The sequence below is a fragment of the Elephas maximus genome, chromosome 9 (assembly GCF_024166365.1).
Source record: "Elephas maximus indicus isolate mEleMax1 chromosome 9, mEleMax1 primary haplotype, whole genome shotgun sequence".
In the NCBI taxonomy this organism is placed as follows: Eukaryota; Metazoa; Chordata; class Mammalia; order Proboscidea; family Elephantidae; genus Elephas; species Elephas maximus.
The window spans coordinates 74,478,902-74,493,857 of record NC_064827.1 but is presented as its reverse complement, the minus strand read 5'-3'; the positions used below and the strand labels follow the sequence as shown (position 1 = coordinate 74,493,857).

Sequence of the window (14,956 nt, the reverse complement as noted above, 5' to 3'; positions counted from 1 at the left end):
CACACATGCAAAGTGTGGTTTGGAACATTGGCAGTGTGTAATGGTGATGGAAGTAGGGGACGTGGCAGAACCTCCAGGGCAGGGGTTCTCTCAGATAGTATGCTATGATATGCCCAGGAACTGGGTGGTGCAAATGGTTAACGCTAACCAAAAGGATGATGGTTTGAGTCCACCCAGAGGCATCTCAGAAGAAAGGCCTGGCAATCTACTTCGAAAAATCAGCCATTGGAACCACAGTTCTACTCTGACAAACGTGGGGTCACTATGAGTTGGAATCGACCCAACAGCAACTGGTTTATGATATGCCCGGCTGAGGGCTACTACCAGTAACCTTGAAGGCAGAGACCATCATGTTCATCCTTGAACATCTAGGGAAGACCCTGCACAGGATGAGATTGCTCAGAACCCATCAGCAGATCACTGTGGCGTGTGGATAATAATTGAATATTCACTATGTGCCGGGCACCATCAAAGCACTTTACACATACTTTCATTTAACTTTTTTAAGGCTATCAGGAAAGTTGTAGAATCCCCATCTTACAGATAAGAAACTGAGGCTCAGAGAGGTAAAGTGACTTCACCAAGTCCACCTGGCTAGGCGGTGGAGGATTGTGGCAGGCTGGACAGACCGACCTCCGCTGGGCAGGCAGGACCTGGTCTCACCTTGCATCTGTCCCTGCTCATCGGCCCCACGGGAGCCACATCGCCAAGGGACGCCAGAGCAGCCAGGACATTTACAAAGCGAAGATCCTTTGTGCTGGAATGAAATGACTCTTTTAAAAATGATCACCAGCTCCCCTTCGTTACCTCCAGAGACCAAGTCCTGGCTGATTTTTTTCCTACTTTATCTCAAGTACATTTAAATGTCAATTAAATTTGAAATATCTACATTTGTCAGCATTTCATTTTGGGCCAGCGTGACGTGCTGCTGATTTGTCCACGCGAAGTGACACATGAAAAAAAAAAAAAACTCTCAAGATGCAGATCTTCCTCATTAAAAAATAAGCCCATGCAATCCTGGCACAGCAGAGAGCCACAGAGCACGTCCCCACTTCCTGACGCCGTGTCTCTGACATGGTATTTAAAAAGGAACAGCCGCGCCTGTCACCACTGTCACACACGCGCTAACCGGCGACACGTTAAACCAAACATTAGAAAGGGTTCGGGAAGTCATCTGCATGGTAACTCCGCACAGAGATGAGGTGGGCAGAGGCGGGAGCTGCAGTGGGGAGATGACGGGGTCTGAACGGTGATGGACAGCAGGCCTTTCTTTCTCGCCGAGACTCCGGCAGCCCTTGCTGGGTAGCCAAGTTTGCCACGACCTGCCTTTTCACAGACAGCTCTTTGTGTATGATAAAATCCAGGCAAGTGGTAGGTGGCAGACTGCAGGGTAGTAGCTGAATTGGGTTAATGAGAGAAGAGGTACACTTTTTTTTTTTTAATATTCTGCCTTAAGCTAATTAAAAAATTTAAACCCGGACATTTTCTATGGTTCATCCTTTATCTCTGATAAATATCTGACTATGTTTCGTGGAAGAACATGAGCAACTGAATTTAAATAAGCTTATTTTGAAATCTCACCTTTTATTAAAAGTAGAGGGAGAAATACCATACCTCTCATTTCATTGTTTCGGATCCATGAAACGGAAGAGGCAGGATCAAGTAATGGTTTAGAGTCAGGCAAATCCAGATTCAATCCCCAGCTCTACTTTAGCTGCTGTGTGGCCCTGAGCAAGTGACTCCCTCTCTCTGGGCCTTGGCATCTTCATCTGCAAAATGGGAACATGGTGAGGAATTAATGAGAAACCATATGGACAGCGTTTAGCCCAACCTGTAAGTTCTGCTAGAATCACCATTATCATCCATGTGGCTGAAGACACTCGGATCTGGCCAAACCCCAAGGTAGACTTCTCACCTGGGTGCCCTGTCGCTCTTGAGAGATAGGTGAGGTGTTCAGGAGACACCCTGGGCCTCTGCCTGAACCTCTGCCCAACGAGCCTAGCCAGAGAGGGGGAGGTGGTTTGTGAGCTAGAAATGGGGGCTACCTCTCTTCCTTGGCCTCCATACCTCAGCCCCCTCCACAATCACACTGGTGTGGGGAAGCACTGGATTTTGACAGTGACGTGAATGGCAGCAGTCTGAACTGGCAGAGCCAAGGCCCGATCCAGCTCTGTGCTCTTACATGAAGCCAGAAATTCCTGGCAGGTTTAGTGGTGCTCAGCTAATGTGCCGGCCAACACTATGTGCTTTCTGTCAAAGCTAAATACGGGGCCAGTTTCATGGGTGTCAGAAAAGTGCTTAAGATGGGTTTGAGAGCCATAAAGCTTCGTTCAGCTTGACCCAAGCAGGGGGAGCATCTCCCTCATGGACGCCCACTGCCAGTCTGACTGATGGGAGAGCCAGGATCCTGGTGGTGGTCAGCCCTGGGCTGCGATCCATGCTCGTCACTTCCTGGCCAGGTCCTTTCATCACTTCTCTCGTTCACCAGTGAATCCCCAGTGCTCAGCTAGCACTATGCCTGCTCACAACAAGCACTCAGAAGGTGTCTCTTGGGCATAGGGGTAGTTGGGTGGATTGACTAAAGAAGGTTCATCTTCTATAAAATCAGTACAGTAATGCCTTCCTGCTGGCCAGTTGTGAGGAGTAGGAATAACAGAGAGAAAGTCCCTGGCCCAGTGCCTGCTATTGTCGTTGGATGCCATCGAGTCAATTCTGACTCATAGCAACTCCATGTGACAAGAAGAACTGCCCCATAAGGTTTTCTTGGCTGTAATCTTTTGTGTGTGTGTGTGTGTGTGTGTGTGTGTGTGTGTGTCCTTCAGATGAAAGTTTACAGAGCAAATTAGTTTTATTAAACAACACACAAATTGTTTTGTGACATTGGTTGCCAACCCCATGATAGGTCAACACTCTCCGCTTCTCAATCTCAGGTTCACTTCCATTCGTCTAGTTTTCCTGTCCCTTCCTGCCTCCTCGCCTTTGCTTTTGTGCTGATGTGCCCCTTTAGTCCCTTATACGTGGTTGAACTATGCGTGTTATTGTTTGTTTTATAGGCCTGTCTAATCTTTGGCTGAAGGGTGAACTTTAGGAATGACTTAAGTGTCCGGGGGCCATACTCTTAGGGTTTTTCCAGTCTCTGTCAGACCAATAAGTCTGGTCTTTTTTTGATGAGTTTGAATCTTGTTCTACATTTTTTCCCACTCTGTGCAGAATCCTCTATTGTGAGCCCTGTCGGAGCAGTGGGTGGTGGTGGCTGGGCACCATCTAGTTATTCTGGACTGTCTGGTGGAGGCTGTGGTAGTCATGGTCCATTAGTTCTTGGCTGTAATCTTTATGGAAGTAGATTGCCAGGTCTTTCTCCCACAGAGCCACTGGGTGGGTTCAAACTGCCAACTTTTCAGTTAGCAGCTGAGTGCTTAACCTTTGTGCCACCAGGGCTTCCCAGCCTAGTGCCTACTTGTGGATATTATTTTTCCAAGGATCCTGGTAGCTCCTATATATATGACACCCTCATCACCAAACATTATCCATCTTATGTATCTTAGCATCTCAGAGAACAGATGGGGGAATCCAGAGAGGGGACACTTTTCTACCACATCCACAAGCTGATAACAGGAGACATACCACGTGGAGGGCTCCAGGAATGGGTAAAGTGGGTTTCTGTGTTGCTTTGTCTCCCCAGAGAGACTTTCCCAGCATGCCTGCTTTCATTTGTTCAGTCAACAAACTTCCATTGCGTTAATGCTGTGCTCTAGGCAGGGATAAAAAGAACAAGCCAGGGCTCTGCTCTTGAGGCACTCAACTCAAAAATAGAATTGCATGGTATCCAGGAAGTGCTACGACATGCAGCACGGGGAGAGGCTAACTCCATCTGGGGAGAAAACTCAGCCAGGGAACTCCAGGAGGGCTTCCTAGAAGAAGTGGCATCTGAGCTGAGTCTTCAAAACTACAGAGCAGTCGGTTCACCAAGGATGGTGGAGTGTTACAGGGCCATGTGTGTGCAGAGGTGGAAAGCACGGCAAAAGTGTAGGGTGTGGGTGAAGGAGGCCAGCAGCATGGGGTCTTCCCTGCTTGGAGCTTGTCCTTGGCTCTGCAGCCCAGCAGCCCTCACCCCACCCACCCAGTAGACCATGAGCTTCCCAGAGCTGAGCATGAGTCCAGGGTGCCTGTCCACCCGTCCACCCCTCACCTGCTCAGGAGAGGAATCCAGTGCACGTGAGCGAAAGTGCACTCCTGTAACTTAAACAGATACGTAAAGCATTCTACACGTCTGAACGTTATTGTTCTTAACATTGTACTCAATGGATGTACTCATCCTACAACTAATTGCAGTGAAATCATGATTCAGAACAGCAAGTTTTAACCAGGAGAGTGATGAGGTTGGATTTGTGATTCCAAACAGGCCTCTGGTGGCTGTGGGAGGGTGGCCCAGAGGAGGAGGAGAAGCTGGCTCTCTTGCTCAGCGGAAGTGGCAGGAGCTGGGATGCTTTTCCTGGAGGCTGGCCAGGGCATGACTCTGAGTTGGATCTTCTTCTTGCCCTCTCTACTGAATCCAAAGGAAATTGCTTTTCCTGGTCCAGCAAGGACTGAGATATGTCTCTTCTCATCTCTAACACCCAGCAAGGCAGCTGGAAGAAGGACGGAGCACTGTACCCCACAACCTCCTGGTGTGGGACCTGGGACAAGTGGCTTCCCCTCACTGAGCCCCAGCCTTCACTTCAGTACAGGACAGAGCCCATCGCCTGGCTGACTTCCAGGGAGGCGTGAGGAAACAAAAGCATAGGTGTGAGTGCTCCGGCACACCGCAGTGCTTGGATTCAGCATCTGGTCTACTTCAAAAAAGAGCAACGTATTCGTGGGTAACAACTGGATCCACACCAGTGACGGCGGACAACGGCAAAGCCCAGTCCAGATCCACTCTCACAATTTACCAGTGACAGTTGCTGCTCCTTGTTTACACCCCTCATGTCTTCATGTACTTTTTTCCGACACATTACCCTTTCCTGAAGTAAAATCTTAAGGGAATTCCATCATATAAAGGAAAGAAAGGGGACTTATTGGGTTGATGGGCAGGAGTGGGGATAATGGCATCTCCGTTCAGCCCTTATCTCTCCTACCCTACCCTCTCCCCAAACTTTACCACCACCTCCCGGGGGTCCTCAGACAAGCCGCAGCCCCATCACACAGGGCAGAGGTTTGGAACCCATGCTCCCCATACAGCACACAGGCCAGGAGAGGCAGCCTCGGACCCGGGATTTGAACCAAGGTCTGCCCCGTCCAGTTTTCTCCTGAGCACATAGCCTCTCAGGGGCCCTGACCAGTGTATAATTCATAGAAGCCAGACATCGCCTTTCTCTGGGCTATGTATGTGTTTGTATTTATAGAGGTAGAGTTCACAGGTGGCTGACAAGGGAGATGTATTTTTTATAATAATGAATATTTAATTTCCACATCACAGATGAAAAAGACTCTCTGAAGAGGCATCTGAGGGAGACTCCAGAGAGCAGCCACTAATCAGAAAGAGGCCTTCTCGAGCATGCTCTTCCACGTGGCTCACTTTTTTCTTTAACTTCTTTGGAATTTTTTTTTTTTTTCCTGATTATCGAAGTAGATATGCTCATTGTGGAAAATGTAGAAGATACAGAAAAATAGAGACAGGAAGAAAATCCCCCATAATCCCATTGGCCATCATTGACATTCAGACACATCCTTCCAGTCTTTTTTCTATGCATGTTTTTATAAGTAAATGAGAGGGAGTGCTGTATAACTAATTCTGCATCCTGATTTTTTTTTTAATTTTCTTTATAAACACTGTGTTTAATGGGAGCATAATATTTACCCAACTGTACCATAATTCACTTTACCAGATTCCTATTGCTGGAAATTTAGGCTGCTTTCAATAATATTTTAGACAGAGCATTGATGAACATATTTGTGCATAACTTTTGCTACATTTAAGATTATCTAAATGGAAGTGGAATTTATTACTAGATCATGCATTTAAGGCTCTTGGCCCATATGGCAAATCCACAGATTCTTTTTTTATCTGGGACTAGCTCCCATACCTTGGGGCCCATCAGGCCTCCTGTGCCTTCTGGCCTTCGTCTGGGGAGCCTGTGCCCCAGGCTGGCAGGGTCAGGGCAGACGCTGAGCCCAGCAGCAGTCCTAGTCCCAGGAAGGGCATTGGCTGGGCCCAGCCTCCCAAGCCCTCCTTCCTACTGTGCCCTGTGGAGTTGTGATGGTGCCCCCTAACTGCCTGTTGTCTTTCTTTTGTCTTCCTCTGCCCCAGCCTGGTAAAGCCCTTGCGACACTATGCGGCCTTCCTCTCCGAAGACTCCTCTGATGATGAATGCCAGCGGGAAGAGGGCCCAAGCTTTGGCTTCACCGAAAGCTTTTTCTTCTCTGCTCCCTTTGAATGGTCTCTCCTTCCTTCTTCCATTTCCCTGACGAGAAGCTTGCCTTGAGCTCGGCTTGGTGACTCTCCGGGGCTGCCATGGGGGTGGCTTGTGCTGCTTGCTGTTGGTGTGGGGAAGGGTATCTGGAGCAGCTGCCTGCCAGGGGCCCCAATGCCAACCCACAGGGCAAATGCCGCCTGTGTGTGCCTCATCTCGAGGCCCTCATTTCTCCAGCCCCTCGGGAGCTGTGAGGATGGATTGGGGTGCCAGGAGTAACAGGGCTCTGTGGGGTGAGACGGAACATGGGTCCCCACCCCTCATAAGGGAAAATGGCTTAATTGTGCACTGAATTGTTGGCTACAGTTAGCCTGCTTGTTGATGCCAGAGTCCCTCTTCCTCTCAGCACATCTTAGAAAGCCCGTGGAGATGGTGAATCTGATTTTAAGTTCAAAGAAAATAACTTTACTGATAATAGAATGTAAGCATATGTGGCAGCATACCCAAATGTTTTGCGATCTGCCTGGCTTTTTAAAGATAAGTTTTACGATTGTTATTTATAACCTAGATCGCATACTAATTACCAAGAGCAATAAAAAACAAGAAAGAAAGAGGAGAAAGAAAAGGGTCACTCACAATCCTGCCACTTCCCAAAACTAAGCTTTTGTAGTTCTATTTTCTTTGCCAGTTACTGCCCCTCCACCCACAAGTTTTTCAGAGCTGGTATTGAGCATAGAGACAGCTTTTGTCACTTTTGTTAATAACGTCACGTGAGTGTTTTTAATAGGGCACTACCCTTTGCCCAGCGCCCACCATGCCTGTAGCAGCCCTCCAGGGAGTGAATTATGGCCATTTTGCACCATCTTCTCTCTGTTCCCGTCACCATCTTCTTCCCTGGAAGTGCCAGGGTCAGGCTTCACCTGAGGTCACTCCCCTCTGCCTGGGCTGGGCCCGTTGTTCCTCTGGGAGCCTCGTAAACCCCAGACTGCCCTGCCTCCTGCTACGGCCCCCGAGGAGCAGGAGCAGGGGTGTCCTGGACTAGACACCTGGACCCTAACCCTGTCCTGCCACGAACTCACCTGTGACCACAGGCATGCTGCTCCCCTCTGCTGTCCTCACTTAGAAAGTGGGGGCCTATCAGTGTCTCCCTAGCTGCACATGCCACCCTTCCTGTACACAAATTGAATCCATTAAAATTTTTGTTTTAAAAGACTTAAAAATTACTCTTGTCCTAAGCAATAGTATCTATGATGTCATAGGTTTAATGTACTAGTTATTATTTCTGTTACTAATTAAAATAAAGATAGAACCATTAGAATAAGAAATGTTCATCAATTTAAAATAGCCTTTCAGGAAAAGGCACCGGGCTTGGGTGGCATCCAAGGACTCCCCCACCTCTGAAACCAGCAGGTCAAGTCTAGAGCTCAGCCCCATCATGCTCTTTTTTAAATTAACTGATGTTTTAATTACTTAAACAATGGATAATGCTCACTTCTTTACCCCATGACCTCAGAGGTCAGGATAGGCCTTCATGTGTTTAAAAAGAAACTGGCCCATCTTCACTCAAAACAAAATCGATTAAAAATACACACTATTTCCTTAAGCTTAAGAAGCCCACTGCCTTTTCTTTATCCTCCTCATTGTGCTCAAACTTGATTAAAGGTTCTTTAATTCCTTGGTTAGATGGCCTTGGTCTGAGTGAGTGTGAGATTTTGGAGTCTCTCAGACTTGGCTTCCATTTCTGCCTCTTGCCACATGCTGTGTGATGTAGGGTGAGTTGCTTAGCCTCTCTGAGCTTCAGTTTCCTCATCTCTAAAGTGGGCTGCTTGCATTGCTTCAGTGAGATCGTACAGTCTGATGGAGTCCCTGCCAATAGCTGGGACTGTTGAGCCTTCTTCCTCCCCTGTCCCCTGCAAGTGGGCCTTCAGTGTGAGTCTTCTCAGAACCAGCAGGTGGCGTCCTTTCTCTGCTTTACCAGAGCAATGTGCACAGTCTCTGCCTGACCCTGGGGCCACAATAAGCCCCAGCTTTCTTCATTTCTTCGTTAGAGTTGAGATGCAGCTCTGTCTGGTGGCTCCACCAGAGGCCAGAGTTTCCCCACAAACCTGTGGTGCCTTGTGGGAAAGAAAAGTAAAAGGAGCTGTTTGTTACCTAGTGTGGGTCAACTGCAGTTTTGATGCTGCTAGCACAGAGCTAGCCCATGTGATAGTCATGCTGACTGATGGTGCTATTAGCAGCTTCTGCATGCCTGCTGTGCTCCAGATACCATGTTTGTTCATGTAATTCAGGCTCAGAGAGGCTAAGTGACTTTGCCAAGGTCCCGTAGCAAGCGATGGCACGACCAGGAGTGGAACTCAGTACAAGCTGAAGCCGAATTTCCTCTGAGGATCCTGGGACTTGCTGGGCTGATACCCACAGAACTTCCCCAGTTCCCCACGAGCCATTCACAAGACCTGACTGCAGCTACTTGTCCACTGCATGGGGACTGGGGGTGGGAGCACAGACAGAGATAGTGGGCTCAGGAATGTGTCTGCCTGCATATTCCCTTCCCCTTGCGTCCCATTGTGCACGCCCTGTCTGAATGGCTCTGCAAGCCCCCTATCCAGTTACATGATAGGAGTTGTGGTTTTAGGGACGACTTTGTGGGCCCCCTCACCTGGGAGCCCTGATGGCACATCAGTTAAGTGCTCAGCTGCTAACCAAAAGGTTGGTGGTTTGAACATACCGGCAGCTCTACAGGAGAAAAGGCCTGACAACCTGCTCCCATAAAAACTACAGCCTAGGAAACCCTATGGGGCAGTTCTACTCTGTCATACAGGGTCACTATGAGTCGGAATCAACTTCATGACACATAACAGTGGGCCCCTTCATTGCAAGTGAGAGCCAAAGCAACTTGCTCAAGGTCCCACAGTGAGCGGCAGGACCCAAAATCAGACCCAGGTCTGTCTGAGTACAGAGCTCATGGCCTTACAGCCCAGACTCCTGCATTCCCGGCCCAGGACACTCTCCTGCCCTAAAGGTTCCTGGGTGTGCACCTCAAAGACTGAAGTTGTCAGGGGTCTTGGGGCTGCTTGCTGCTTGCATGGAGGCCCTGGGGGGAGACTCCAGCCTGCTCTGTCTCCTTCCAGGCCGCAGCCATATCGGACACTCAAGGAGTCAGACAGTGCAGAAGGTGATGAGGCAGAGAGTCCAGAGCAGCAAACGCAGGAACCTGTGGGCCCAGCTCTGCCTGACCGGGCTGCCAGCATCGACCTTCTGGAAGATATCTTCAGCAGCCTGGACATGGAAGCCCCACTGCAGCCTCTGGGCCAGGCCAAGAGCTTAGAGGACCTTCGGATGCCTAAAGACCTAGGGGAGCACCCAGGGACCTTTGATTATCAGGTATGTATAGGTGAGGAGGGCACCTGCAGGGGCCAGGTGCTGCCCACACACAAGGCAGTAGAAGGGACTAAGGGAGAAATAGCAACTTTCCCAAGGTCCTCGGCCAGTGGGCAAGGTCTGACTGACTGCAACCCTGCCAGGCAGGCTAGCAGCCAGACCCTCATCCAGTGGTCACTGGAGAAGACGCCAGAGCCTGATGGAAGGCTGCCCCTACTTGCGATTGTGCATCAGGCAGAGGTGGGCTGGTGCTCCAAGCCACTCTCTTCAGGACCCCCAGCCCCAACCACAGGCAGGGGCTTTGGCCCTGGCAAAATTGGGATTTCTCACATCCCCGCCAAAGCTCCTTGGAACCTGGGTTCCAGATTATTCTCGTGTGATCACTGATCGTGTGTAACTTCCAACCAGTCACCTCCCTGCTCTGTGCCTCAGTTTCCTCGCTTGCAAGTGAGGGTTGCTGACTTTGCGGTCTCTGGGTCACGCTGTGGAATTTACAGTGTCCATGTGTCCAAGACTTTATCTGTTCCCTCTGCAGGGGACTGCTATTCCCATTTGGTTTGCGAGGAAGCTCAGGCCGAGGCAAAGGGGAATGAATGGCCCAAGGTCACATAGCTTGTAAATGGCAGAGCAGGGACTTGAACCTGGTCTTGCTGCTTTCTCTGTCAGGCCCTGAGCCCCACCCTCTCAGGCAATCCCGGATGCCCACACACTTTGAAAAGGAAAAAGGGCTAGGTCAACAGAACCTAAAAACACTTGGCATAAAAAACTAGGGATTTCTCGGGAATCCTTTTGTGCCAAATGGTAAGAAAAGCCTGGGTCTGAAGTCCAGCAGACCTAGATTCTCTGCTGGGTAATGAAAGGCAAGTCCCCAACTGCTCTGAGTCCTGTCTCCCTGTCTGCTGAGGGGCTAATCACCTGCCTGGTACACAGGATTGACATGGAACGGGCACAGGCTTCCTTCTCACCCGTGCCAAGTCGGCCTGAGTCACTGTCTCCCTTGCTCTCTCCAAACAGAGGCTGGACCTGGGTGGGAGTGAGAGAAGCCACGGGATGCTGGTGGCCTTGAAGCTCACCCACCCATACAACAAGCTCTGGAGCCTGGGCCAGGATGACATGGCCATCCCCAGCAAGCCCCCTGCGGCCTCCCCCGAGAAGCCCTCGCCCTTGCTTGGGAACTCCCTAGCTCTACACCGCAGGCCCCAGAACCGGGACAGCGTCCTGAACCCCAGCAACAAGGAGGATGCCCCCACTCCCCCTCCGGGCAGTATCACCATTCCCCGGCCCCAGGGCAGGAAGACCCCAGAGCTGGGGATTGTGCCGCCACCACCTACCGCCCGCCCAGCCAAGCTGCAGGCTGCCAGCGCCGCACTTGGCGACTTCTCCTCAGAGCGGCTGCAGGCTGACCGGGAAAGGAGAGCTGCCCCGAGCCCAGCCCCATTCCCAGGGCACCTCCCCAGCACTGCCCCCCACAGCACCCCCGAACTGCTCCAGCCTCTCAGCCTGGCTCCAGGGCCCACCAGTACAGGCAACGATGCCCTGCTCGCCCTTCTGGACCCACTTCACACAGCCTGGCCAGGCAGCACCCTGCCACCAGGCCCTCCTGCCCCAAATGTAGCCACCCCATTCACCCCACAGTTCAGCTTCCCCACCGCAGGGACCCCCACCCCATTCCCACAGCCATCACTCAACCCCTTTGTCCCATCTGTACCAGCTGCGCTGCCCACCGTGCCCCTGGTCTCCACACCCACGGGGCCTTTCGGAGCCCCTCCTGCTTCCCTGGGGCCAGCTTTTGCACCCAGCCTCCTGTTGACAAATTCTGGCTTCTGTGTGCCACATAGATCTCAGCCCAACCTGTCTGCCCTCTCCATGCCCAACCTCTTTGGCCAGATGCCCATGGGTGCCCATACCAGCCCCCTGCAGCCGCTGGGACCCCCAGCAGTTGCCCCTTCAATGATCCGAACGTTGCCCCTGGCCCGCTCAAGTGCCAGGGCTGCTGAGGCCAAGCAGGGGCTGCCCCTGAGGCCTGGAGATGCCCCACTCCTTCCTCCCAGGCCCGCCCAGGGCCTGGAGCCGGCACTACAGCCCTCTGCTCCTCGGGAGACCAGAGACCCCTTTGAGGATTTGTTATGGAAAACCAAGCAAGATGTGAGCCCGGCCCCTGCCCCGGGCTCAGTGGAGCAGCTCAGGAAACAGTGGGAGACATTCGAGTGAGCCAGGCCTTTGCACCTTTGCCATGGTGCCCATGTTAGCCAGCCCTCTGCTTCCCATGCCTCCCGTTTCTGCCCAGGTTCTGCAGGTGGGAAGGGAGGGGACCCCTTTATGTCTCCCCTTCTGCCCCTCCACACTGCCTATCTCTGAGGTCTGGCCATGGGAAGATGGCGCCAGCTCTGGCCTGGGAATTGACCTAGCTTCTGGTCATCCATCCCACCTACCACCTCCCCTCCTCGGCACTCCTGATTGGGTTTTGCGCTAAAGAGGTCAGCTGGGCCAGTGATGGCCCCAGATGGTATCCTACCCACCTTCCCTCTGAAACCTCCCACGGGGAACCGAAAGGCTCCTCAAGGCCTCTTCTTCCCCCTCTCCTGTCTCAACTGTGGCCCTGGTCCAGCAGGCCCCACCTGATGGTCACAGATGTCAGTGTCACCTTGGTGTGCACTCATCTGCACTGGATACAGACAGATTGCGGGTTTGAAGTAAGGGACACCTCCAGCCCCCACTGATCTACCTGGTGGGGTATTTGCAAACCCTCTCTAGCAATACACACATTTGTTCTTTCATGACTCTTCACCCCAAACTTCAGTTTTTGGCATGGTAGGTATTTGGGGGCTGAGGAATCCTTGGGGTCCCTGGTCATAGCCAAACACAGCCCCAACCAGTTCCGCATAGGGGCGGGCTGGGAAGCACCAGCAACTCTGATTTTTAGGAAGAAAAATAAAAACATAATCTAAGTGTGTTAGGAGGCATCATCGAGCCACTGTCCAGCTCCCTGGCACTCAGACACCTGTGTGTTCTCCTGGTCTGTGTTACAGTCAGAACTGGGCTCAGCCTTGTGTCACTTGGGACTCCGTGAGCAGAGCTGAGTAGCAATTCCAGCTGTAAGATCAGGATTGATGCCACTGACTGATGCCAGGGTCACAGCTGCTGGGGCTCCCTGGGTTGGAAAGGGGCAGTAGCACGGAGCCTCCTCTCCAGGTCCCCGGGGGAGTGGACAGATGCCTGGAGGCAGGAGGAGGGCCTGAAGCCACCCCTCCCCGCTGCCTCACAGTTCTTGCCAGCACAGAAATTCCTGAGACCAACGTCACCAAAGTTAAATTGAAATGTTTTGTTATTGTTTCTTTTATCTTTCTTTTCTTTTTTACTTATTGAATTGATGAATCTTGAAATGGACTGATTTCCACGAACCAAGTTAAAATATGGCCCAACCATTTAAGAAAACAACCCTCTGAGACATGCAGGAAATTGTGAGCATTTTGACCTGATTTCTCATTTCCTGTTTGTAGACGGTCAGACACAGTCTACCCAGGGGTGTCTGGTGGGGCCAAGGGGGTCTCTGGAGGCCCCATCTCCCCAGGGAGCACTGTCAGTGTCTGCGAGGCTGGGGGCCCTCAACAGCTTCACATGGCTCCGTGAAGACCAAAGGGCTGGCCCTGAGGTTGGCTCTGACCTGGGGTTTGAAGAGCTGCTGGCCCGGCACACAGCCCCTTCCCTAGTCAATCATGATCCCTTGGGCAAATTTTCGCTCAAGAGTATTCCCTGGCTGCCATTCCACCCACCCATCCTGGGCAGCCCACCCAGCAGGGCAGAGGCTAAGAGGTGCTGCGTGGTGCCAGGGAGTCGGAGCCGTCTCCCTGGCTGAGCTAGGGGCCTTGTGGCCCGCACCCAATGTTCCCACAAGCACTGTTATCTCTTCACTTGCTGGATTGATTTTGCAAACCCAAGAATGAATTTTGTGTGTGCATTCAATAAAATCTTGGGGAGAAGGCTGCTATCCCTTTGTCCCTAAGGAAGCTCTGGAGTGAGGGGAGGCCCAATGTGGGAGGCCTCAACGGCCAGACCAAGGCCACAGCCAACCCGGTACTGTAGAGGCGGAGGGCGAGGCACAGAGAAGTTAGGAAAGGACTTGAACCCTAGTTCACACCAAAGCCTGTTTCCAGTCAGGGCTCTGAGCCCAGCTCCTCGCCTACCCCTCACACGCAGTAGGACATGGGTGTGGGCTGGTAGGACATGGGTGTGGGCTGGTCGGGTAGGCAGCTGTTGAGAACGTTGGGAGGTCTGGTCACAGGCGAGCACAGGCCTGTTGGGTCCACCCAGCAGGGGCTGCAGGCTACAGAAGGTGTTGAGGGAACTCAGGCTCCTGGAAAGGACAAGTGCAAGCAGCACCTGGAAATTCGCCCCCACAGAGCTCTCATGAGCAAAGGCAGAGCCTCAGAATCGGCCCTCCTGTTGGGATGGTGGTGTTTGAAGAGCGATCCAGGCAGAGCACTCAGTTCCTCATCTGCCCATCGTTTGGCCCTCCCTCTCTGGGCTGACAGGTGCCCAGAGCAAGGCAGGAGGATGTGGACCTCCCCAAAATGGAGCAGCCTGGCTTTTATATGTTGAAAAAAAAAAAAAATTTTTTTATGTTGAGGTCTCACATAAAATAGCTCTTCTCAGGAGTCTACAACTAACACAGGCTTGCCAAATCCCTGACTTAAATAAACCTAAGTAAGTAACAGGCTGTGGCTAAGTCGTTGGTACCAGATGCTTCCTCCCACTTTCTCAGGGGCCATGGAGAAAGATAGGGAAAGGTGGTCCCACCTCCTACAGGATAAGGACAAAGCCCCTTAACCTAGTGTTCAGGGCCTTCCTGTCTCCACTTCTGCTGATCCCCAGTCCCACCACCCTCACCCCTCCATTCTCTCCAGTTGCCACAGGGCTCAGCCTCCAGGTGCTGGCTGAAACCTCCATGGGAGCTAGGTAGTCACCCTCCAGTTTAAATGTGTAAAAGGGTCACCTGACCTTGGCACCTGGAGCCCACAGTCACAAGGCAGCTGCCTGGGAAACAGGAGGGATGAAAGGGTGCATTCCAGGTCAGAGGTAATGGGACCCATGAAGCTCTCACCACACTGCTCCTAGGAGGGATCTAGGCCCTCAACTAGGAGCCTGCTGGGATCAGAGGTCACAGTGCCATAGGCAGGTGTCACCAG

General features: G+C 51.8%; 1 protein-coding gene across 19 annotated transcripts in view; it reads left to right on the top strand.

Annotated features, from left to right (window-relative positions):
* The window catches only part of DENND1A (DENN domain containing 1A), a 568,035-nt gene extending 553,194 nt beyond the window's left edge, over positions 1 to 14,841 (top strand). For 5 of the 19 annotated variants that reach the window (XM_049895682.1, XM_049895692.1, XM_049895681.1 and 2 more), the window contains 3 exons: positions 6,290 to 6,418; positions 9,521 to 9,773; positions 10,785 to 14,837. In XM_049895682.1, coding sequence (XP_049751639.1) covers positions 6,290 to 6,418; positions 9,521 to 9,773; positions 10,785 to 11,981 — 1,579 coding nt within the window. In that variant the 3' untranslated portion in view covers positions 11,982 to 14,837. Of the gene's footprint in view, positions 1 to 6,289; positions 6,419 to 9,520; positions 9,774 to 10,784 lie in introns of all 19 variants that reach the window. The other 14 variants (XM_049895683.1, XM_049895689.1, XM_049895691.1 and 11 more) reach the window with 7 other exon arrangements.
* Positions 14,842 to 14,956: the final 115 nt, after the last annotated feature.